General features: G+C 31.6%; 2 protein-coding genes across 2 annotated transcripts; both read left to right on the top strand.

Moving 5' to 3' along the window:
- Nucleotides 1–8,707: 8,707 nt before the first annotated feature.
- On the top strand, nucleotides 8,708–11,732 carry LOC18097033 (uncharacterized). Its single transcript, XM_006385692.3, has 3 exons — nucleotides 8,708–9,835; nucleotides 10,692–10,812; nucleotides 11,019–11,732. The coding sequence occupies exons 1-3, from the start codon at nucleotides 9,080–9,082 to the stop codon at nucleotides 11,597–11,599; spliced, it is 1,458 nt and encodes a 485-aa protein (XP_006385754.3). The 5' UTR covers nucleotides 8,708–9,079; the 3' UTR covers nucleotides 11,600–11,732.
- Nucleotides 11,733–16,722: 4,990 nt separating this feature from the next.
- LOC7479253 (UDP-galactose/UDP-glucose transporter 2) lies at nucleotides 16,723–20,128 on the top strand. The gene is made up of 7 exons (XM_002304427.4): nucleotides 16,723–17,147; nucleotides 17,713–17,741; nucleotides 17,827–18,028; nucleotides 18,237–18,479; nucleotides 18,569–18,670; nucleotides 19,292–19,399; nucleotides 19,639–20,128. Exons 1-7 carry the CDS (start codon nucleotides 17,022–17,024, stop codon nucleotides 19,885–19,887), a joined length of 1,059 nt encoding a protein of 352 aa, XP_002304463.1. The 5' UTR covers nucleotides 16,723–17,021; the 3' UTR covers nucleotides 19,888–20,128.
- The last annotated feature ends 987 nt before the right edge of the window (nucleotides 20,129–21,115 follow it).

The raw sequence follows: 21,115 nt of genomic DNA, 5'->3' as shown, positions 1-21,115 counted from the left end.
TAGAAGAAATTCAACATAAAATATGATGGCTAAATAAAACTTTTCTACGTGAATTTGAAATAGCTCAAAATATTTTTTTTATATCTCGATTTGGTTCTTAATCTTTTAATTCTATCTAAATGCTTTAAATTAAAACCATATTTTATTAAATTGACCTATAATCAAACTCAAAGATCTTATAAAAACATTAATATCTCAAGAAAATGCAAAGAATAGATATCATAAACCGAAAACACATTAAAAAAAAACACAATGGGATGAAATTAAAACAAAAAATTTGATAACCAAAAAAAAGTCATTGTTTCAACATACAGCTACAAGACACGAGTGCATGGTAATTAATCACGCCTATTAAAGATTGCAAGCTTGTACTTATGACGCAGGAAAATAATCCACATCTATGCATCAAAGTATTGTATATTCCTATAGTTAATTGTAAATGTAATATTTATATAGTTTTTCTTTTTGGATAATATTATAGTTGAATCATTGACTATTAATTATATTGCATCGATAGAGTAAGTTATAATTATAATCTTATTGAAGTATTATGAAAATACAGAGATTGTTAGGAGTTTAAAGACTTGATAAAAATCCTCCTCTGTATTTAATAAAATATTAAAAACCTCCTTTTGTTCAAAAATGCTTTTGATTACCATTAAACCAAGATAGTTAAATTAAAAAGAATACAAAAAATGTACCATCTTGTTTTTTTAGCTGATGAATTAGCCGTGTGCCTGTGGTATGCTGTAGGGCCTATTTTTTCAGTTAAAAATGATGTTTATGCAACGCAAACATGTGTAAAGAAGAAGAAAAATTTGTGAATTGAGTTATATACAAGATTAGGTCAAAAAAGTTGGTTTTATTTTGGGAGAGGAGAGAAAACAAAACAAAAGGTTCACGGGCAATAAACCAGATCATCACTACCTACAACCATCACACCGCCAAGAAAAGAATGCAGCAACGCTTCCAACAACACAGAAAAAGGGATTTTTAAACTCTAGAAAGCATTGCACGAGTTTCCCCGACCATTTTGTTTATATATATATATATATATATATATATATATATTTGGTCAAATGTCAAACCACCTCTAAGTTGACTTAATAATAACCAGAAATCATTGTGAAAAGATGGAAAAAAACCCTTTAACATCAATTTTATTTTTTATGCTTTTAAGGGTATTTTGATCGTTTCACTCTATTTTTTATTTTTTATTATTTTTAAATTTTTCTAACGGTATTGTCAATGGAATATTTGCTCCAAAAAATCAGAAGGAAAGTAATGACACTAAATGGACCATTTTTTAAATAAAAAAAAAGAGTGATAACGATGACTAAAAGAAAAAGGAACGCTTGTCAAGAGGAAAAAAAATAAATAAAGCTAAATTCCAAGATGACTTAATGTTAAAGAAAAAAAATTAAAAAAAATTAATGTACCTTGAGTCAACCCGTGCTAATATGACAACCTCACAACCTGAGTCGTGATGTCAAACTAACATCATAGCAAGAGAATTGAAAAAATAATGATAGACAATTCCTACAATCCAAATGTAAAAGGATAAAAAAAATCAACCAACATAAAAAAGACCAGAAAATAAAACACCTGCAAACCCGAGTAAGGTTATCAAATCTCATTAGTCGGATTATACGAATGGAATAATATACTAGAAGAAAAAATAACAAAGCTTAATTCTTTTTTCAAAAGAAAACTCAATTTTAAAGGACAAGACCAAAAGAAGATATATAAAAAAAAGCAGCAAAAAAAAAAAACACATGAGTTAACTAGTCAAACATATTATTCATGTCATGATATTGGGATAATTTGATTGAAAGGATACCAAAAAAAAATCACAAAGCCTATTTTTCAAAATAAACAACTTCGAAGGATAAAATAGGTGAAAAAATAGGTAAAAAGAAAAAAACAATGTCAACCCGTATTAACTTTTCAAACTCGTGACCTAATTTGGTAAACTAGAAGCACCTCATTTAAAAAAACCGTAAAGTTTAATTCTCAACAAATCAAATGTCAAATGATAAAATTTTAAAAAATATATATACAAAATGATTAAAAAAACAAAAAAAAAATAGCAATTAGGAGAATGAAAACCAAATTTAAAATGAAAAATAAATGAGAGTACAACCTAAAATTTAAATTAAATGGGAAAATTGAAAAAAAAAACAAATTCATAAAAAGGATCCAAAACAAAAAATTAAAATTAAAAGAATAATGATCAAATTCGAAAAAAAATAACAATTCACAAATAATTAAAAATAAATCTAAAATGAGGGGATAATTCTAAAATTAAAAAAGGATCCAGAATAGAAATAAAAAATAAATATTAAATTTAAAATATTAGTAAATGAGGGACAATTCTAAGATTTTAAAAGTGAATTTTGAATGGATGAGAGAGAAAGGAGTCAAGGAAGGAAAAAAAACTGTTAATAAAACACTGTCGCATAAATAATTTATTTTTACTTTTTTAACTGAATATATTTTTGTTTTTGTCTTTCCCGTTTTGAAACAGCAACCAAAAGTCAGCATCGCGAGGAGACAAGGGATGACAATTTCATTTGTTGTTGTTGAAAAAAGGTTGGCAATTTACATCAATCTCCTAACGTAACAGATGAGGTGAGCTGGACACAACGCCCTGCCACGTCACATCAACGGAGAAGTTTCAATGCTTAATCATTAAAAAAAGAACGTAATTAGTGTTTTATGGTTTAACATAATCGTAGAACGAGATTAGGCCACGGGATAATGATCAACGAGAATCACGTGGTCGCAAATGAATCTGGGGACCATGTTTATGTTCCAGCTCATGCTTTGTATATTTATAGTGGGCTTTCTATCTGGGTTTGGTGATGAGATAAGTAAACTCCGAGCTTGTCAATGTTTGGGCCTGGACCTAAATGTACTGGATCCACAGTTTCAAAGTCTTATGTTCTCTGTAAGCCATCTGATTTGTTGAACAATCATTTACTCTTTTCCTCCAGGACAGTAATAGCTCATCGTTGATGTAAAAATGAAATAAAAATATATTAATTTGAAGTGAATAAAAAAATTAAAAATATTTAACTATTTTTAAAAATATTTTTAAAACTTGAAAACAACGAGGACCTTAGCAAGTTAGATCCGATCTACTTTTCATAAAATAATTAGAGACTTAAATTACTTTTATTAAATTTTTCCTGCTAAAATAAATTTATTGACTTTAATATTGAGTTTTTTTTATCATTGAAATGTGTTCAATTATAATATTTTTTCTCCGTTCCTTCTAATTGAGTTGCTTTGTCCTTTCTCAATTATCAAGCATTGTAAAATAAAAATAAAATTTTATTATTAAAATATAAAGTTTGAAAAAATAAGGGACCAGAGTGTAAAACATAAAAAAAAAATCTTTTTAAAACATACCAGATTTAGTACAATCGCAAAAATAAAAGATATATCTGTTAATTAGTACAAGGACAATAATAGCTCATCGTGTATGTTTTTTTTTTTTTTTTGTTAAAGGTAGAAAAACTAAGACATAAAGCAATGATATAGGACTTAGACATGATGACAAGGCTTAATCATCACCTTTAAAACATGGACATTAAACATGAGAGGATTATAAACAATAATAGACACAAGCCTATTTAATATTATATTGATTGAAATAAATTAAAAAATCATCACTTACACTCAACAATTCCATTTGAGATTACACCAATTTAGACCAAATTCACTCATATTATAAAAGAACGGTATCCCAAAAAAAAACATGCACACCTTTATAATAAATTCACAAACACATCCACAAGAACATAGAAAGTTTAAATTTGAATGACAAATGAATATTTACAATTAAAACTTAACGTTAAGGTTTTTTTACAAATATTTATATTTTGTAAATTTAAAAACAATGTTTTCATCATATTCATGGGTTTTTAAATGAAAATAAAAGATCAGTGAGTATCTGGTAAGGTAGGTCCATGGCCATCGCATGCAATGCAATGCCCCACGAGCAATTTAGTGCAGAAACAAAGTCCAGGGTGGCCCATCTTTGGCACAGATTTAATCGAAGCATTTTAAATTGTATGTACTTTCGGAGACTGTAAATGTATTATTTTTTTAGTACAAAGTCACAATAATCGATCAGAAGGAGAGAGTGGAGATGGCAGTTTGCACGTGCATAAGAAATGTGATTAATTCTGGAGGACTCATCTACGAAAATTGTTCAAGAAAAAATAATGAATAAATGAGGACCGAAAGAGGTTGTCCTTGGATGTGTAATTTTGGCTGTGAAACTTGTTGAGAGTAATTAATACTTGTCTAGCATGAAGACCTGGAATTCTCAAAAACTAGTATAATACAGGGGCTGTAGAATTGTCAAATAACCATATTAATCCAATAGCTTAAGCTGTTAGGTGAGGTCCAGGATATGATTTATATTATTCTCTAACACGCCCCCTCAAGTGAAAGCCCTTTGGACTTGAAACTTGCACAGACCCACATTACCTTGTGCTTAATTTTTATCAAATAAATGGGGATGGTAAGATTCGAACTCGTGACCGCTTGGTCATCAAGGTTCTGATACCATGTCAAAGAACTATATCAACCCAATAGCTTAAGCTGTTAGGTGAGGTCTCAGGATATAATTTATATTATTCTCTAACAAGAATGAAGATGAAGGAAATAAAGCACTTCCTATCATAGCCACAAACAAACAAATCTAAGAAGCAATATTTTTTATTAATTATGAAACTATATTTAGACAAGAAATTGGATAGTTTGCAAAAGTTATTAAATCAGCTCAAACATTTATCCTGTGAAGTTATTAAAAATAATTGATTTAATCACTTATTTATTAGTCTATGATTTAAAAAAACACATTAATACAATGATATATTAGATTAATTCGAGTCAACCTAAATCAACCTATCAAACTTGTTATGTGACTTATAGACTCAACTGGATTTAATAATTTTTTTTTAAAAATATATATATATATATATTTATATATATATATATGAAATGATATTTATTTATAATTTAATTTTTATAATTCCTTGAAACTATTTAATAAGTCATTATGGTATAGAAATTAATCAAATAATTCATTAATGACATTATTTTAAAAAATATATTTTAAAAATTTGAATATATCTTTAGTTATTAAGCTGGTTGCTCCTATATATTAGGTTGTGTATTTTGTGGCAACTATGTTTTTAAAGAAAAACCAAAATAAAAGTTGGTTAGCAATTTAAATATCCAATGAAATAAGAAAAAAAAAATTAAAAATCCTTTTGAACTTCTTTGTCCTTATATATTCACATTTTCTCTCTCATGTTTTTTTTTTCTTCCCATGAAGATGTGCCTTAAAAAAAAAAGATTCATTTTTTTAAAATAAAAAAATTGAAAACCCTATAAAAACTAAAATAAATAAAATAAAAAGTTAATGTATAAATAAATCAAAGAAAAAAAAAACTCAAGCATGCGCACCTAAGCATAGTTTTTTTTTTTTTGGCATAACAAAGACGTGTTATTTGCTATGATAGATGAAGTGTCGTCAATTGGGTTACAATCCAGAATTCGGCCACAACAATGATGGCCAGAAAAATAAGAAAAAAAGTTTTTTTGTTTTGAAAAAATATTTTTAACCAAAAAACATCTCTAAAACACTATAAAAAGCCTCTTTAAAACATCTACAAAATCAAAACACCCCAAAACATCTTAATAAAACCAAAATCAACTAGAAAAAATGAAATGAAATACAATCTCCTTTTTTTAAGGAAATTTTAGGGAAAAAAACACTATTATTCATTTCTCAAATCCATAGACCGAAAAATAAACAAAATAAATCTGTGAATAAAAATAAAAATTGTTAATAATTTAAAATTAGATATATATTTTCTCTGTATTTTACATTTCAATCATCTATATTTTAACTTTGTATGTTTACTATAATTTCAAACTTAATTTATCAAAGTAATAGGGAGATTCAATGTTCATATAAATTTTGTAAATTTTCCCATATCAGGTAATAAGCTAGATCATTAATGAGATTATATATGCTAGTTTATTACAGAGGCGGAGCTCGAATTATAGGCTGGGGACATCCATGTGAGAAATGGTGCTTTTCTTTTTCTCGGTAGAAGAATCAAATTACGCCCGCAGAACATTTACCTTCTAAGTTTTAAAGTGTTTTTTTTTAAATTATTTTTTTTAATATTTTTGAATTATTTTGATGTAATGATATTAAAAATAAATTTTAAAAAATAAAAAATATTTTAATATATATATATATTAAATACTTTACAACATAACTACTTACATATTTTCAAACTCCTCTGTACAATAAAATCCTGAGGCAATTTGGGGACACCAGGGCACTGGGCACGTAAATCGTGGTCAGGACCACACAATCATGCAAAGGTACTTCTGGCAAGGCCATGCCCTAGCCAGTAGCCAGTAGCCAGAGCTAAGGAACTTTAAAATTTGTGGGAATACTCAGGTTGTCTTTGGCTTTTCCTTTGGACATTTAAAATGTCGTTTCCTCTTCGGCTTGCAAGTGGAAAAATCAAAATCCTGATCGTATGAATCATCAGGCACGCGCGCCATGTTCCTTTTCAAATTATTTTGTACATTATTAGTAAATTACTTTTCCACTACAGCACCTTTAGACCATAGGTTTTCCGTACATTGATGTCCTTGTCCGCGGGCCATCTTACAAGTGTCCTCGGTAAATACGGTATTTTGTAATTCTAACCCAATTTAACAAAAAGTTTTTTTTTGAGAAAATAATATTAGTTAAAAAAACATTTTAAAAATAAAACAGTTTGAACAATATTGCTATTGAAAATTACAATTGTTTCAAAAATTATTTTTTAACTTCATAAAAATCAATTTAAATTTTCATAAAAATTCAAAGGGTTTTAAATAAAATTTAAGATCTAACGATCAAAAAATAATGGATCATCGAGGACACATTAGAGCTTTATTTTCAACATATCCAATATTAAACTGGCCAAATAAACTTAGAAAAAAAAAATACCGGATAGAAGTTAACATAAAACTTCAAATATTTTTTTTCTAAATAACAATGGGCAGTAAAATAAAATATAGTTTAGGAAATAAATTTCCCGTTGCTATCAAAATTGACTTTGCCACACACGGAGATCTTCATCATCACAATGCTGTTCCCGAAGATTCAACTACAATTGTAATAGTAGTTGCCTTGTATTCTCCCTCTAGCTCGGTCCTTGATGTTCCTTGAAGCATTTTCTCGAATGCATCTGAGCCGAAGAGCCTCGAATCTAAATTCCTTCGTGAACGATCGATATATATGCAGATCATATATCCTCGTTGATGGCCATTGCAACATTATCTACTTTCTCAGTAAACATAGAAATAACCTGTAAGAACATTAACTAGAGCTTGTGGCTCTATTTAAAACTTTATAGGAAGAAGTACGTGGATGGATCTATATAATTATTTGCCTGATGGATCCATGTGTCATAGCTTGATGACACACATACATGGATGGGCTAGATGGCATTCCGTGTAATAATAATTGACCGGCCGTTCATGGAAGGCCCTCCGACCCCCCTGCATGAAAGAATCTTGGATTGATTGGTTACTAAGAAAATCTCGATAAAAAAGAGAGAGAGAGGCCTTGTGATCGATACGCTCGATCGCTACTCGTCAAATAAGAAATAAACAAAAGGAAAAATCTAACAGCAGATCATTTTTCACGCTTCCACTCTTCTGGACCCAGGACAAGCACACGTGCCAGAGTGCGTGAATCATGGGCAGTCAAATTGCATGGAAAGACAGCGTATCTATACACTGTCATCTTCAAGATTCTTCAAAGTCAACTACTGGTCTCTCACACCCGTCCAAAATCAAATCATGCATGTAGAAAATACTCTTCTTGCTTTCATGTCATGTCTTAGGATGTGAAATTACTTTGTTTATTGAAAGGCTCGATCATTCTTGAATCTTGAATTATGAAGGGGTGCCAATGTTTTCTAGGTCTCTACCATTTTATGGATAATAACAACATAGAAAGCCATGCTCACCTTATATATAAAAAATAAAATAATTAAATTACAACTTTTTTTTCTCTTGATTATCGATTAAAAGATTTAACGCTATTAAAAAAAATTCTAAAGTGAAGAAACAAATACAATATTTGAGAAGAAAAAAATACCCCAAATCTTACTATAATAATATTATTTCAGTACCAATTGAGTATTTTTTTTTTATGGGGTTATACAGAGGGCATGATTAAGAATAAAGTCATAGTTAACCAAGACCAAGCTAATAATAGGTATAATAATATTTTTTATTTTTTAAAAAATATTTTTAATATTAATATATCAAAATAATATGAAAATAGTAATTTAAAATAAAAAAATAAATTCTTTTAAAAACACTATTAAAACATAAAAATAAAGATGCACAATATAGCTGTGGCGAGTCTCAGTTAGCTTTTTTGATTATGAAAAAGCCTAAAAAAAAATAGTTACTGAGACCAAAATTAAAGGTACTTAAAAGAAGTGATGATTGTACTAATCAATAGACATCATATATAATGCAGTTGTACGCGAAAAATTACCGTCCAGAAGTTAACGAGGTCTAGGTTATCAAGTACAGCCGTCAATAAAATTCAAAAAATTAATTAAATACACAAACCAAAGCAATAAAATAACCAGTCTTAAGATTCAAAAAAACTACGCAGAACACCATAACAGGAACCATCCAAGCTTCTTCTACCTCTGCAGAAACTGTAACTCTCTTAATAAGTCTTCTCACTCTCTCATTGAGATCTTCACCATTTGGAATTGGAACCTACCTCCCTCTTTCTTTCACTTCACCTGCACTTCCTATAAAAACCCCACCCTCTCTCTGTAAGTTATTAGCGTCTGCCCTGCCAAAAAGCTGCAATCTCATAGAAGGTGAGTTTATGCAGCCTTTGTAGCATTTCCCTCTTTAAATGTCTCTTTCTCTCTTTTAGCAGTCTTTTCACAATCTCTGTCTTCCATCATTTACTTCACAGTTTAAACTTAGCTTAAGCTTTTTTCAACTAATATCAATGGCTTCTTCTTCTATGATAAGCTCTTCTTCTTCTTGTAAACAAATACCCTTTTTGATCGAAAGAAAACCCTTGATGCTCAAAGATTATCTTCTTGATGATCTAAGTTCATGCTCATCCAAAGGCTTCAAGTCATTTCCTCGTAGTCACTGCTGTACAACCGTCCGATTTCTCCTCGAAGTCGACCACAAAACCAAACAGCAGCGGCAGCAAAGGCAGCTTTACAAAAGAAGTAAATCATCAAAAGCAGCGTCTACAACAATATCAGCTCTTCAAAAAGCATCAGTTGCTGTTATCAACGCCGTTAAACTACTCCCATTTCCCTCCTCCAACTCCACCGTAAAGTCTCCGTCACCTTCAAGAACCAGAAAGGGGCTTTTACCTCGATGTCTTTCACGGAAGCTGTTTAAGAAGAGCTTTTGGAGAAAAACACCTGATCACAATGGTCAATGTAAAGAAAGTAATGAGATCAGAGGGTGGAGATTGTTCCATGAGTTCTTGGAGGAACAAGATAGACAGTCTGATCAAATCACCAGCAGAATTTCAACTAGTTCAAGAACCAGCAGCAACAGCAACAGTAACAGTAACGTTTGGACTACTGAGAGTGAATCTACTGTTGGCAGTGGTAATTCTACTACGTCAGAGAGTTGTATAAGTGGCGCAAACGACGCCGTTTGTAATAATAAAGATCTAATCAAGGAAGTCAGCGACAGAGTAGGCGTATCAGTCGGCCAGGATTCCATCACAAACAGAGAGGTTGGTTAGGAGGGAACTGGGATTTTCTTTCATGGGGGTATTTATTGGGAAGTGGGCATGGTGCATCTCGGGACTTCGACGGTGGAGTGCTTCGAAGCCTACGATCCCGCTACAATTCGCGGGATCCACGGCGGTGAGATGAGATGGAGTGTTCAGCTTCGTGGTATATGAAATACAGTACATATTCTTCTTCTTCTTTCATAAAATCGATTTGGTATGGATCGTTTTGGAATTTCGTTATTAGGTGCGACCTAACTCCTTAAATTGTTCTGTTGGAGTTTTGATAGGTCAGTTGGAGAAAAGTGTAGAGATTAAATTTGTTTAATGTTTTTCAAACTGTTTTTAATTAAAAATTATTAAAATATTAGATATTCTTTTATAATTTGACATGTTAATTTTAAAAATCTTAAAAAATTATTTAAATAAATAATCTTAGAAAGCGCCCTCCACTACATTAGCAAAGATACACTTAGCCAACTCACCCATTCTTGGGATCTAGGAAGTCTTTAATTTTTGTCTTGTTCTTGCAGTATAAGAACTAAGTCACCTAAAAAACAATTCAACTGATCTCTGGGTATACAGAATTGAGTGCAGTGAAACTCTGCCTAGTCGCATTAGAAAGTATGGGCTTGAGGTTTGTATTGTTATGCTGCTTTCAAGAGTCTTTATCAAATCCAATCCTATCCAATTATTGAGAGTAAGGGATTGAAATGGGGCATTCGATTTTACCATGAACCGAATTATTATTTATTGTTTTAATGGGGTATGTCCCCAGAACTTCTTTTTCCTAGTTACCTTTTAATTTGTATTGCAGAGGTGTTATTTTAATGCATTAATAGTCCATGTAATGTAACAGGAGTGGCCAGATGACACGGAGAAGGAGCAATTCAGTCCGGTGTCAATTCTGGATTGTCCATTCCAGGATGATGAAGAAGAGATTAGCTCTCCTTTCCATCGTAGTCCTATCCGCATGGAAGGTATCCATTCGTTTTCTTGAAAGGATTTTGAAATCTATGTATTCTATTCATTTGTGCAGACCACCTGTGGCAGCCGGTTCTGTGAGTAAAACTAAAATTGTTCATATTGATTTTGATTTAATAAAATATTGTATTTTTGGTGTTTTTTTGCCTGTTTACCCGGTGGGATTCACTCTTTAACAAGATTTGAAATATGTGATCAACAGGGACTAAACAAAAGCTTATGCAAAAGATCAGAAGGTTAGAGAGCCTCGCTCAACTAGACCCTGTAGACTTGGAAAAACGAATTGCGATGGCAGAGTTGGGGGATGAATCTCTTGAATCCCCAGTGCAACATTGTTCAATGTCTATCAAAAGTGATAATAACGCCAATTTCAGTGAAGCGAAAGAAGAAAATGGAACAGAAAAGCATGCACAGGAGCTGCTCAAGCAGGTCAAATCAACTATAGCATCACATAGCTTATCATCTAAGCTAGATAGTCTATTGGTAGACTTCTTCACAGAGAAAATTGTGGAAAACAATGCGAGTGGAAGCGTGATCGGGTTATATAAAGAATTTGAGCAGGAGCTAGGAGTAGCACAGGATTGGATTAACGGGCAGCCTACAGAAATGTTTTTGGGGTGGGAGGTGGTGGAGAGCAGGCATGCCTACCTTAAAGATATGGAGAAGAATGGGAAGTGGAAAAACGTGGATCAAGAAAAAGAAGAGTTTGCTTTGGAGTTGGAGGTTGAGGTTTTTAATTCATTGGTAGACGAAGCTTTACTTGATTATATTCTAGCTAATTAATGTCATTAGTTGACTGCTTAAATTAAATCCATTTATTAATCATTGGATTACCCAAGATTGTTTTCCTCATTTTGAAGCAGGGCAATTTAGCTGAAACGACTAATAAAGCCACCTTACCCGCCGTGTTTATTTACATTCTGTCGGAGGAGAAAAATAAAACTTGCGAGATTTTGAGATTTGAGGAATGATACGAGGTTCTTCCTTAAGTTTCCCTCGGGGTTCTGTCTCTTCAATCGTGCTTTACCATGGCTAAACATCTTGAAATGATCTATGTAGTTACTCTCTGACTGAAAATGAGACAGATTTTATTACAAAAACTGAGAATGAAAGAATACGACCAAAAGCAAAAGACCTTGGCAAACAAAAAAAAAAACTGGTATCCGTCCATTATTTTTCTCCTGAAAATGGCAAAGCTTTAACTCGCTTGCGCTGCATCATTCGAAAACTCCAATTACTTGGTTATAAATCTATAACAAAACGGAACATTGCAAAATGCTAATAATACTCCAAATTAACACAAGATTGTCCGAAATCGATGTCTTTTTTATTCAGGCCCAGCTGAAATTACTTGGAAGTTGTTCGACTTCAAACTGACAGGATCATCTAAGCATTTGGTTATACCCAGCGGTAACTATATAAATCACTTCATAAAAGACTTTTCCAACCCCACTATGCTACTCAAGAAATAGAACGAGGGGGATAATAATCACGAGTTTCCCAAGAGCAGTGAATGTCATGCAAGGAATTAGGGTTTGGAATAAACAGAAATGGCAACATAAAAAAACCAATATGCTTCAAAGTTATATAAGTAATATTGGTGTTAAAAATAACCGGTCCGAGAAAGAAAGAGAGAATTTATACCAAGTTAATTATATAAGATATACAACTTAAGATATCGCAATTTACAAGCGTCATATTAATTAAAATTTAAACAAATCGAGCACCAATAAAGCACACATACGCACCCCTCTTTCTGGGAAAAAACTCACTGACATCCTCGTATCTCTCTTAAAAAACTTGTTAATCATTTAGATTTTACTTTTAAAACAACTAAAAATCAAACTCATTCTAGTTTTTAAGCTTCATTTGATGTTTTTGTGTTGAAAATCCATCGTTCCCTTTGCTTTTACCATCGCCGTTGCCACTACCCCGACCATTGAATTGATTGAGAATCGAGTTTCATAATTTGTTTTAATTTGTTTTTTATAAGGATATTCTTATCTCGTGACTCGAGTCGCATATTTGGCGGGTTAACTCGAGTTATTTTTTGTATTTTTTTAAATTTCATTATTTAGCATTAGATTGATTGGAAATTGAGTTTCATAATTTATTTTGATTTGCTTTTAATATGGTTGTTCTTGTGTCCTGATCTAGGTCATGAGTTTGACAAGTTAATTTAAGTTGACTCGATTAATTTTTTTTATTTTTTTTAATTGATTTTTTTATTTTATCATTCAACTTTGGACTGATTGAGAATTGTGTTTTATGATTTATTTTGATTTGTTTTTTATAAGTTTATCAGAGTCTCCTGTCTTGGATTGTGAATTTGATAGGTTAACTCTGATGAATGTTGTCTTGAGATTTTTTTAGTCAAACCATATCTTTACTAGTCGGCCATTATCTTTGAACTCGCCAAATTAACCGGGTTATGTTGGGTCAATCTCTATATAGTTTAAAATTTGTTTTAGTTGGAAACATATTAGCAACATCTAAATATTTTTTTATATTAAAAATATTAATCCAATCCGGAATATAATGCGAGCCAATGATATAGCAACAAACTAAAAGTAAACACAATGGGGGGCATGCAGCTTGGTTTGCTGTTAGGCGATTAGGTTCATTATGAAATGTCGAATTGTACTACTTTCACAATCTCAAAGGAGTTGGAACTGGAATGTTTATGACTTGATGGTGTTAATGGTGCTTGGACAGTAAAGGCTCTCGCATTCGTTACTCCGAGGCCTTGGCCTTGGCCTTTTTATTGACAACCGTTGGCGATGATGGTTTTTGCCTTCTAGTTTAATTGCAACATCAATGCAAATATCAATCACTTTTCACCATTGTTATTAAACTTGAATTGATAGTTACCCGGGCAATAGACTAGGTGCCAGATTATATGGGCTGACATTGTTTGTTCAAATGATATTGTTTTTTTTAAAAAAATATTTTTTAATATTGGCTCGGTAAGGTTTGAATTGAGTTTAATCTAATCATGTGGAACATTAAAAATCCAACAAAGCCAACCAGATCAATATATGTAATTTAATTAAAAAACCTAATCTGGGAGTTCTGGGTCCTAAATAATTTCTCGAATCAACCTGTTGACCGGGCTGGATTTAACAATGATATGTGTTTTGTAAGAACTATATAAAAAAATAAAAACAATGGGGTCAGGTTTACGTTTATTAACACACAAACAAGACCTTTGAGATCTGATTCAATCCGACTCAAGTCAGAGTTGATGATAGATTTGGATTTTGAACATGGAGAGTGGGTAGACAATAAAAGACTCGTCCCCGGTTAGCAACGCAAAATCCTGTGATTTATTTTGTCGAGAGAAAACTTTGGCAAGGAACCGTGTTTGTTAATTAATAACTTATCGAAGACACACCTCATGCCTTGAAACCGTGTGTTATAAAGGTCAAAAACTAGTTTAAAGGGTAGCACTATGTTTGTGATTGATAAAAAAAAAAAAAAAAGATTTTGAGGTGAGAATAAATTATTTGATATTATTATTATATTTATTTTAATAGATCAATTTTAAAATATTTTAACCTGATTTTTTGTTTATCCTCATCCCGAGTTTAAAATTAAATTGTGAAAATTACTTCAACATGACCCAGTCAACTTAAAGGATCTGAAAACAATCTAGAAAGCCAATAAAATATGTGGTTTGATTTAAAATAATAATAATTATAGATGATATTTTTTAAAAAAAAATATTAAGACAACAACATATTAAATCGACTTAAGCTTCATGACTTAACCCGTTAAATTCATGATTCAGGTAATGGGCTCCACTGGGTTTAAGATTTTTTTTAAAAAAACTAATTATTACTTAATTATACGATAACAAAAATAGACACTTATAAAATTAAGCACAAATCAAATATTCAAACACTTGTTTGAGATTGTGATAATTTTATTGAAGCAAACAAAAATAATTTTTCAAATAAATTCTAAATCAAGCAAATATGACATAGTCAGGTTTATACAGATTGGTGTTTTGAGTAGTTATATAAGGATCTATCCCAAATAAACCATGTGAATTGCCTGACAAATGCTTTCATGGATCAAAAAGATAAGTTTCGATCCAAAAAAGTTACGTCACGCGGAACAGAATAGTTGCTAATAAAGGTCATAACATAAGACCCGATCTTTGGATGAAGCTTTAAATTAGTCAAATGATTCTATAGACAATCTTCCTATAAAAAATAACTTTGTTGTTTATTGGACTATTGAATTTCATGATATTAGACTTAAAAGATTTTGTTTAAGTGAATTTTGTTATTTTTCTTTTATTTCTTGAATTATTTAGGATTTTATATTATTTTTCTATATATTTTAGGATTATTTTTATTTTTTTAGTCCAAGTCAATTTCTCTAACCTATAAAAGACATTAAAAACCTATTTTAGAGACCGACTTCGTCAGATTAATATTTTTTAAAATAAAATAAAGCTTTAGGGTTTTTGTAAATTAAACCTATTTAAGTCCATTTTTTCGTATGCCCTTAGAGATGAAATTTTAAAAAAAATGATGAAAAAAAAAAGAGGAAATGCAAAAAAAAGAAAAAAAAAAAAAAACCCCTCCTTCACTTTTCGGATGAACAGCAGAGGAGGTGCATACACCTCAAGTTTTTTAAAGTAGTGCTACAGTATTTGCCCACGCTGCCCTATGAGTGTAATACTTCTTAACATAAAATGAAATGGTTCAAATATTGTTAACATGTTTTTTAATATTTTTTTAATTATAAGCTTAAAATATGATGTATATTGGACAATATATTTTTTAAATATTGATACGATAATATATTGGATAATATTTTTTTTTAAATATTAAAATCATGATATATTTAATCAACCTGGATTAATTTGTCAAGTCTGCGACTCAGTTCATGAGACCATGATAATCATATAAAGAGCAAATTAAAAAAATTATGAAGGTCAATTCCTAATCAACCTAGTGTTGAAGAACAATATATATATAAAATTAAAAAAGGGATAAAAAACTATTTGGGTCATAAGACTAGAATAATCTTGTAAAAAGAAAATAAAAAAAAATTACAAAGTCTAATTTTCAACCAACCTAATGTCGATAGATGAAATAAAAAATTAATTAAAAAAAAAAATCCAAGTCAACTTGGACTAACTTGTTAAGCTCACAACTTAGATCATAAGACTATGATGACTTCATAAAATACAAATAAAAAAATCACAAAACTTTATTTTTAATATATCGAAGGTTGAAATCAAGAAAAAAAAACTAAATCTATAAGACCTTGACAACTCCACAAAAAGAAATTTGAAAAAAAATTAAAAAGGCTAATTCACAAACTACCTGATATTGAATGATAAAATCAAGAAAAAAAAAAACTAAATAAAAACAAAGTCTAAGTTGTTAGAGGGTGGAATTAAAAAAAAAATCAATTAAGAAATGATATAAAAAAACCAAGTGAATCAGACTCAACCTACCAAACTCATGACCGGGTCACAAGATATGAATAACTTTATAGAAAGCAAATAGAAAAAAAATTATGAAGTCTGATTTCTAACTAACCCAATATTAAATGATAGAATCATAAAAAAATAAGAAAAAAAATAACTCAAGTTAATCAGGGTTAACGTGTTAAACTCGTGACTTAAATCATGAAATCAAGATAAATTCATAGAAAATAAATAAAAAAATATGAAGCTACACTTTCAAGATATCTAATATTAAAGGGTGAAATTAAAAAAAAAACTAAATTCATGAAACTAGAATATAGTCCAATAAAAAAATTAATAAAGCATATCTTTTAAATAACATAATATTCAATGATAAAAAAAAAAAAAATATTAAATTAAATATTAAGATAAAAAAAAAGTACCAAATTTTTTTTAACTAAAGTGATTCCTGTTTCCTAGCTAGTTCCCTCCCTCCCTCTTAAAAGTAACTTAAGTCTCTTTGTTCTCAAGTTTCAACCCCCAAACCCAAAATAAACCAACTCTCTCTCAGGTTAGACAGTTTCCAAGACTTCTTATCAGCTCTTTTTGATACTTTACTTCCTCGAATCAACAAACAAACCAATTCCCCTTTTATTTTCTTTTTTCAATTACACTCGCACATATATACCATGCACTGTTAACACAAGCAAGCAATCTGTTGAAAGATACAGACACCCTTTTGTACTTTTTTCTGGGTTTGCAGTGTTGAACTGATAAATGAAGGGAGAGGATCAGACGAGGTATTTGTTCGGGATTTCTTTATCTGACCGGCCTAAATGGCAACAGTTTCTTATTTGCTCTTCCGGGTTCTTCTTTGGTTATCTCATTAATGGCATCTGCGAGGTTTGTTTCTAAGTTTTATCACTGTTTATCATCTTGGGATTTTTTTTATAAAGTGTGGACAAGTTGTTTGTTTCTTGTTTGACTTGGATGGCCAATTCTTGTTCTTGTTTTTCTTTCTTTTTTCCTGGTGTAATTGGTTAAATTTCCATGTCTTGAGCGTTTAATATCCACATGCATCTAACGTTTTTGTTATACTCTGTTTGGTTGCTGAGAATGAAACTGATGCAACGCAAAGTTTTATTTTATTTTATTTTATTTTTATTTTGGGCTTAATTGATGGCAAAGTCTCACAATTTTTGTTTTCTCTTAAATTTTTGTTTCCTCTTAAATTTTTGTTTCTTAAGTCTACCGAGTCAATTTTCTGCTTTTGGTCATTATTTTGTTAAAAAATAATGTTTTCTTTGGGTGTTCCTTATATAGTCTTTTATTTGTTTTGACCTTAAAATTATGAAAAATGGAATACCAGTATATCGGTAAATTTTTTGTTGGTTTTTATTTGATTCTCATTGCTTGGAGCCTTTGATCTAATCATCGACATATCACATTTTCAATTGGCTAATTGCAGGAATATGTGTATAATCGGCTCCAATTCAGGTACAGAACTATTGTTAGTATTTCTATATTAATTATGTTATGCAGTAATTTTTATGCATATTTGTTTTTTCTTTTGGATTTTCAGCTATGGTTGGTATTTCACATTTGTACAAGGATTTGTGTACTTGGTGCTTATATACTTGCAGGGTTTCACCCCCAAGCAAATGGTGAACCCATGGAAAACTTATTGGAAACTCTCTGCTGTTCTTATGGGTTCTCATGGGTTGACTAAGGGGTCCCTGGCCTTTCTTAACTATCCAGCTCAAATCATGTTCAAATCCACCAAGGTAAACTTAGTTCTTATCTAACTCTTGTCCTATTAAGTTGGATGTGAAAGGTCTTGTTTTTTTAAGATCTCTTGTACATGTGGAAGTAATTTATTTGATTGAACTTTTGTTGCTTGTATTTGAATACGATGAAATTTTGATGAAATTTAAGATGGATCTTGTCCCTTTCTTCTCTAATACGAAAGTTTTGGTGATTTCGAGAATCTAGGTACTGCCAGTCATGTTAATGGGAGCCTTCATTCCAGGATTGAGAAGAAAATATCCAGTTCACGAATACATATCAGCTCTGCTTCTGGTTATTGGTCTGATCCTTTTCACCTTGGCAGATGCTCAAACATCTCCAAATTTTAGTATAATTGGTGTGCTGATGATTTCTGGTGCTTTAATTATGGATTCTTTGATGGGTAATTTGCAAGAAGCAATTTTTACTATGAATCCTGACACCACGCAGGTGATGACCCCCCCCCCCCCCACGATACATGAACAATTTTTGGCAAAAAAATTTGCATCATCAGGCCTTTCTTTTTATGTACTTGACAGATCGAGGTGCTGTTCTGCTCGACAATTGTTGGATTGCCTTTCTTGCTTCCACCAATGATCCTGACTGGAGAGCTGTTTAAGGCTTGGAAATCCTGTGCTCAAGTAAAGAACTATACACGTATAAATATTTGTTGACTATATAAATTGATTTGAAAAGAAATCCATGTTGTATGTGTGGGGCTTCAATGAAAATGGTTGGAGTCAAGTTATACATAACGTGCCTGCTATGCACAACCAAAAAAGGTTCCTTGGAGAAATCAATGAATGATATGGTGGTTGAAAGTCCACTTCATTAGTATATTAATTATTTAGTGATTAATACAATCCATTGACTTAGTCAGACCTCCAGTGGGGATATTTTCCAACACACTTCTCTGTTGGTTACAGCTTGCTTAAAGAAATAGGAATTCTGTACTAAAGTAATGCAAAAGGGAGAGCTAAATGCTTATTGGATTGACATATGAAGAATACATGTTACCAAGAGTTTCTGTTTGGGTCAAGGGTTCATGGATTCTTTTTTATGATTGAATATGGAAACAGATTAAGTTTTTTGGTACTGCATTTACTTATTCTCCTGGTTTTACCTATTTAAAATAATGATCAACTTTCAGACATCCAGATGGTCGCTGCCTTGCATTTCCAAAATTATTCAATTTGAGCATTGCTGCATTTTTTGTTTCTATTGCCAAGTTCCTTTGATCATTACTTCTTTATGTATTGCAGCATCCTTATGTGTATGGAGTGTTAGTATTTGAAGCCATGGCCACATTCGTTGGCCAAATTTCTGTTCTGTCCCTCATTGCCATTTTTGGCGCTGCTGCCACTGCCATGGTATATCCATTGTCTCACCCTCTCTGAATTGCTGTAAATTCTGCATTTTATCCCCCCCACTTTGATAGTTGACGATGTCTTGCGTCGGAATACCCAGCTTGGAAGCCTAATGAGCCATTGAACTGCTTGCTAAATGGGATGTAAAATGAGCTCATCAGAAATATTTCCACCACCTTATTTTAGGGTATGCTTCACATGCTATATCTGACTTGTGGGTTCTGATTTGTACTGGCATGCAGATAACAACAGCTAGAAAGGCAGTTACCTTGTTGCTGTCATACATGATATTCACAAAGCCATTAACTGAGCAGCATGGGACAGGGCTGCTACTTCTGGCCATGGGAATAATATTGAAGATGGTTCCTGTAGATTACAAACCCCCCACTAGGAGTGCAGCTAGACATGGGAAGTCCCATTTCAAAGAAGAAATAAGCCTAGGAGATAGTAGGAAAGCTGAAGGTGCTGAAGAAAAACGGCCCTTAGTGTGAGGACAAAGGTCATATAGATTTATTTTTTCATTGTAATTTTTTCCCGTTTCTCATTACATCCAGGGGGAGGGCATAGATACAGGAATAACAAAAAGTATATCAGGGAAGAAGAGAAAAGAGTGGAAACGCTAGCCACTTGTGATGTAAATCTCATCAGTGGATGTAAATCTCATCAGTGAAACTGATTCACCTTTTGATGTTTTGGAATGGAATGGAATTGAATTTATTGATTGAAATACAAGAGCAGCATTTTCTTTCTTCTTCTTGTGCTTGGATACTGGCTAGATATGGTATGTATGCACCCTTGCATAGTTTGGTGTTTTATACAGAAATATATGGTGATTAAAGGGCGGGTTGCGTCCACACGTGAACATGTCATCAAAACCATCGGTTATCCTCTATTAACTCCGATGCTATATACCGGGCAACTTGTTCCGCAGAATTTTCCAATATAGAGACATAAAAGTGACCCATCGCTTGCCCCAAGGGACAGGATCCCATCCTACCAGCCTGGCTCCAGTCCCTAATTTTTGTTAGTCTCCTGCTCCGCACTAATTATGTATCAAGTTATTAGTGATATAAGTTTAACATGGGTGTCTGGGCTACCTTACGCGCACCTCGATTAATTCTACGGGTTCTGAAGTTAACGACCGTGTAAGTCTCTAGCAGCCATCATATGAGTAACCACATGGTTCGAATCTAAAACAACGGAGGGACAAACTGTTATTAGTGATATGTTAACATGGACAATCGGTATACTTGTTTTCGGTTTCTCTGCCATTGAATTTATTTTTTCATTAATGTATTGAAATCCCTGATGAGCCCTAACCAGGTCTCTTTACCCATGGCTCCTCTATAATATTCACTATAGGGTTACTTATATTCATACATACAAATCAATGCGTCTCAAAAAAGGAGAAGAAGTCTTTGCATTAAGAATCTCTTAAAAATAAATGAATAAATAAAATCTTAAATATTAAGAGGGATGATTTATTCTCACTCCATGTTTTGTTATTCCCACTCCATGGTCAGTTTTTTTATTACTTAGATAAACCGAAATACCATGATTATATATATTTTTTACAAATTATGATATTAAATGTTGGTTTTATATTTACATCTAGAAAATATAATCAAAAGTAAAGATTCTTCGTTTTTGTGTCTAGGATAATTAAATTTTATCTTCCTTTTTGTATTACTTTCAATTAGATGTTGGTTTCTGAAATAT

Source organism: Populus trichocarpa, chromosome 3 (assembly GCF_000002775.5).
Source record: "Populus trichocarpa isolate Nisqually-1 chromosome 3, P.trichocarpa_v4.1, whole genome shotgun sequence".
Taxonomy (NCBI): Eukaryota; Viridiplantae; Streptophyta; class Magnoliopsida; order Malpighiales; family Salicaceae; genus Populus; species Populus trichocarpa.
The sequence above is the reverse complement of the archived record's forward strand: the minus strand, read 5'-3'. Positions and strand labels throughout refer to the sequence as shown.

Excerpts from the sequence above, each read along its gene's own strand:
- LOC18097033 (XM_006385692.3), top strand. The coding sequence starts at position 9,080 with ATGGCTTCTTCTTCTATGATAAGCTCTTCTTCTTCTTGTAAACAAATA. Across the intron at positions 9,836-10,691 it reads ATTCCATCACAAACAGAGAG|GAGTGGCCAGATGACACGGA; the intron begins GTTGGTTAGGAG and ends GTAATGTAACAG. Across the intron at positions 10,813-11,018 it reads TAGTCCTATCCGCATGGAAG|GGACTAAACAAAAGCTTATG; the intron begins GTATCCATTCGT and ends TGTGATCAACAG.
- LOC7479253 (XM_002304427.4), top strand. The coding sequence starts at position 17,022 with ATGAAGGGAGAGGATCAGACGAGGTATTTGTTCGGGATTTCTTTATCT. Across the intron at positions 18,480-18,568 it reads TGAATCCTGACACCACGCAG|ATCGAGGTGCTGTTCTGCTC; the intron begins GTGATGACCCCC and ends TGTACTTGACAG. Across the intron at positions 18,671-19,291 it reads CTTGGAAATCCTGTGCTCAA|CATCCTTATGTGTATGGAGT; the intron begins GTAAAGAACTAT and ends TATGTATTGCAG.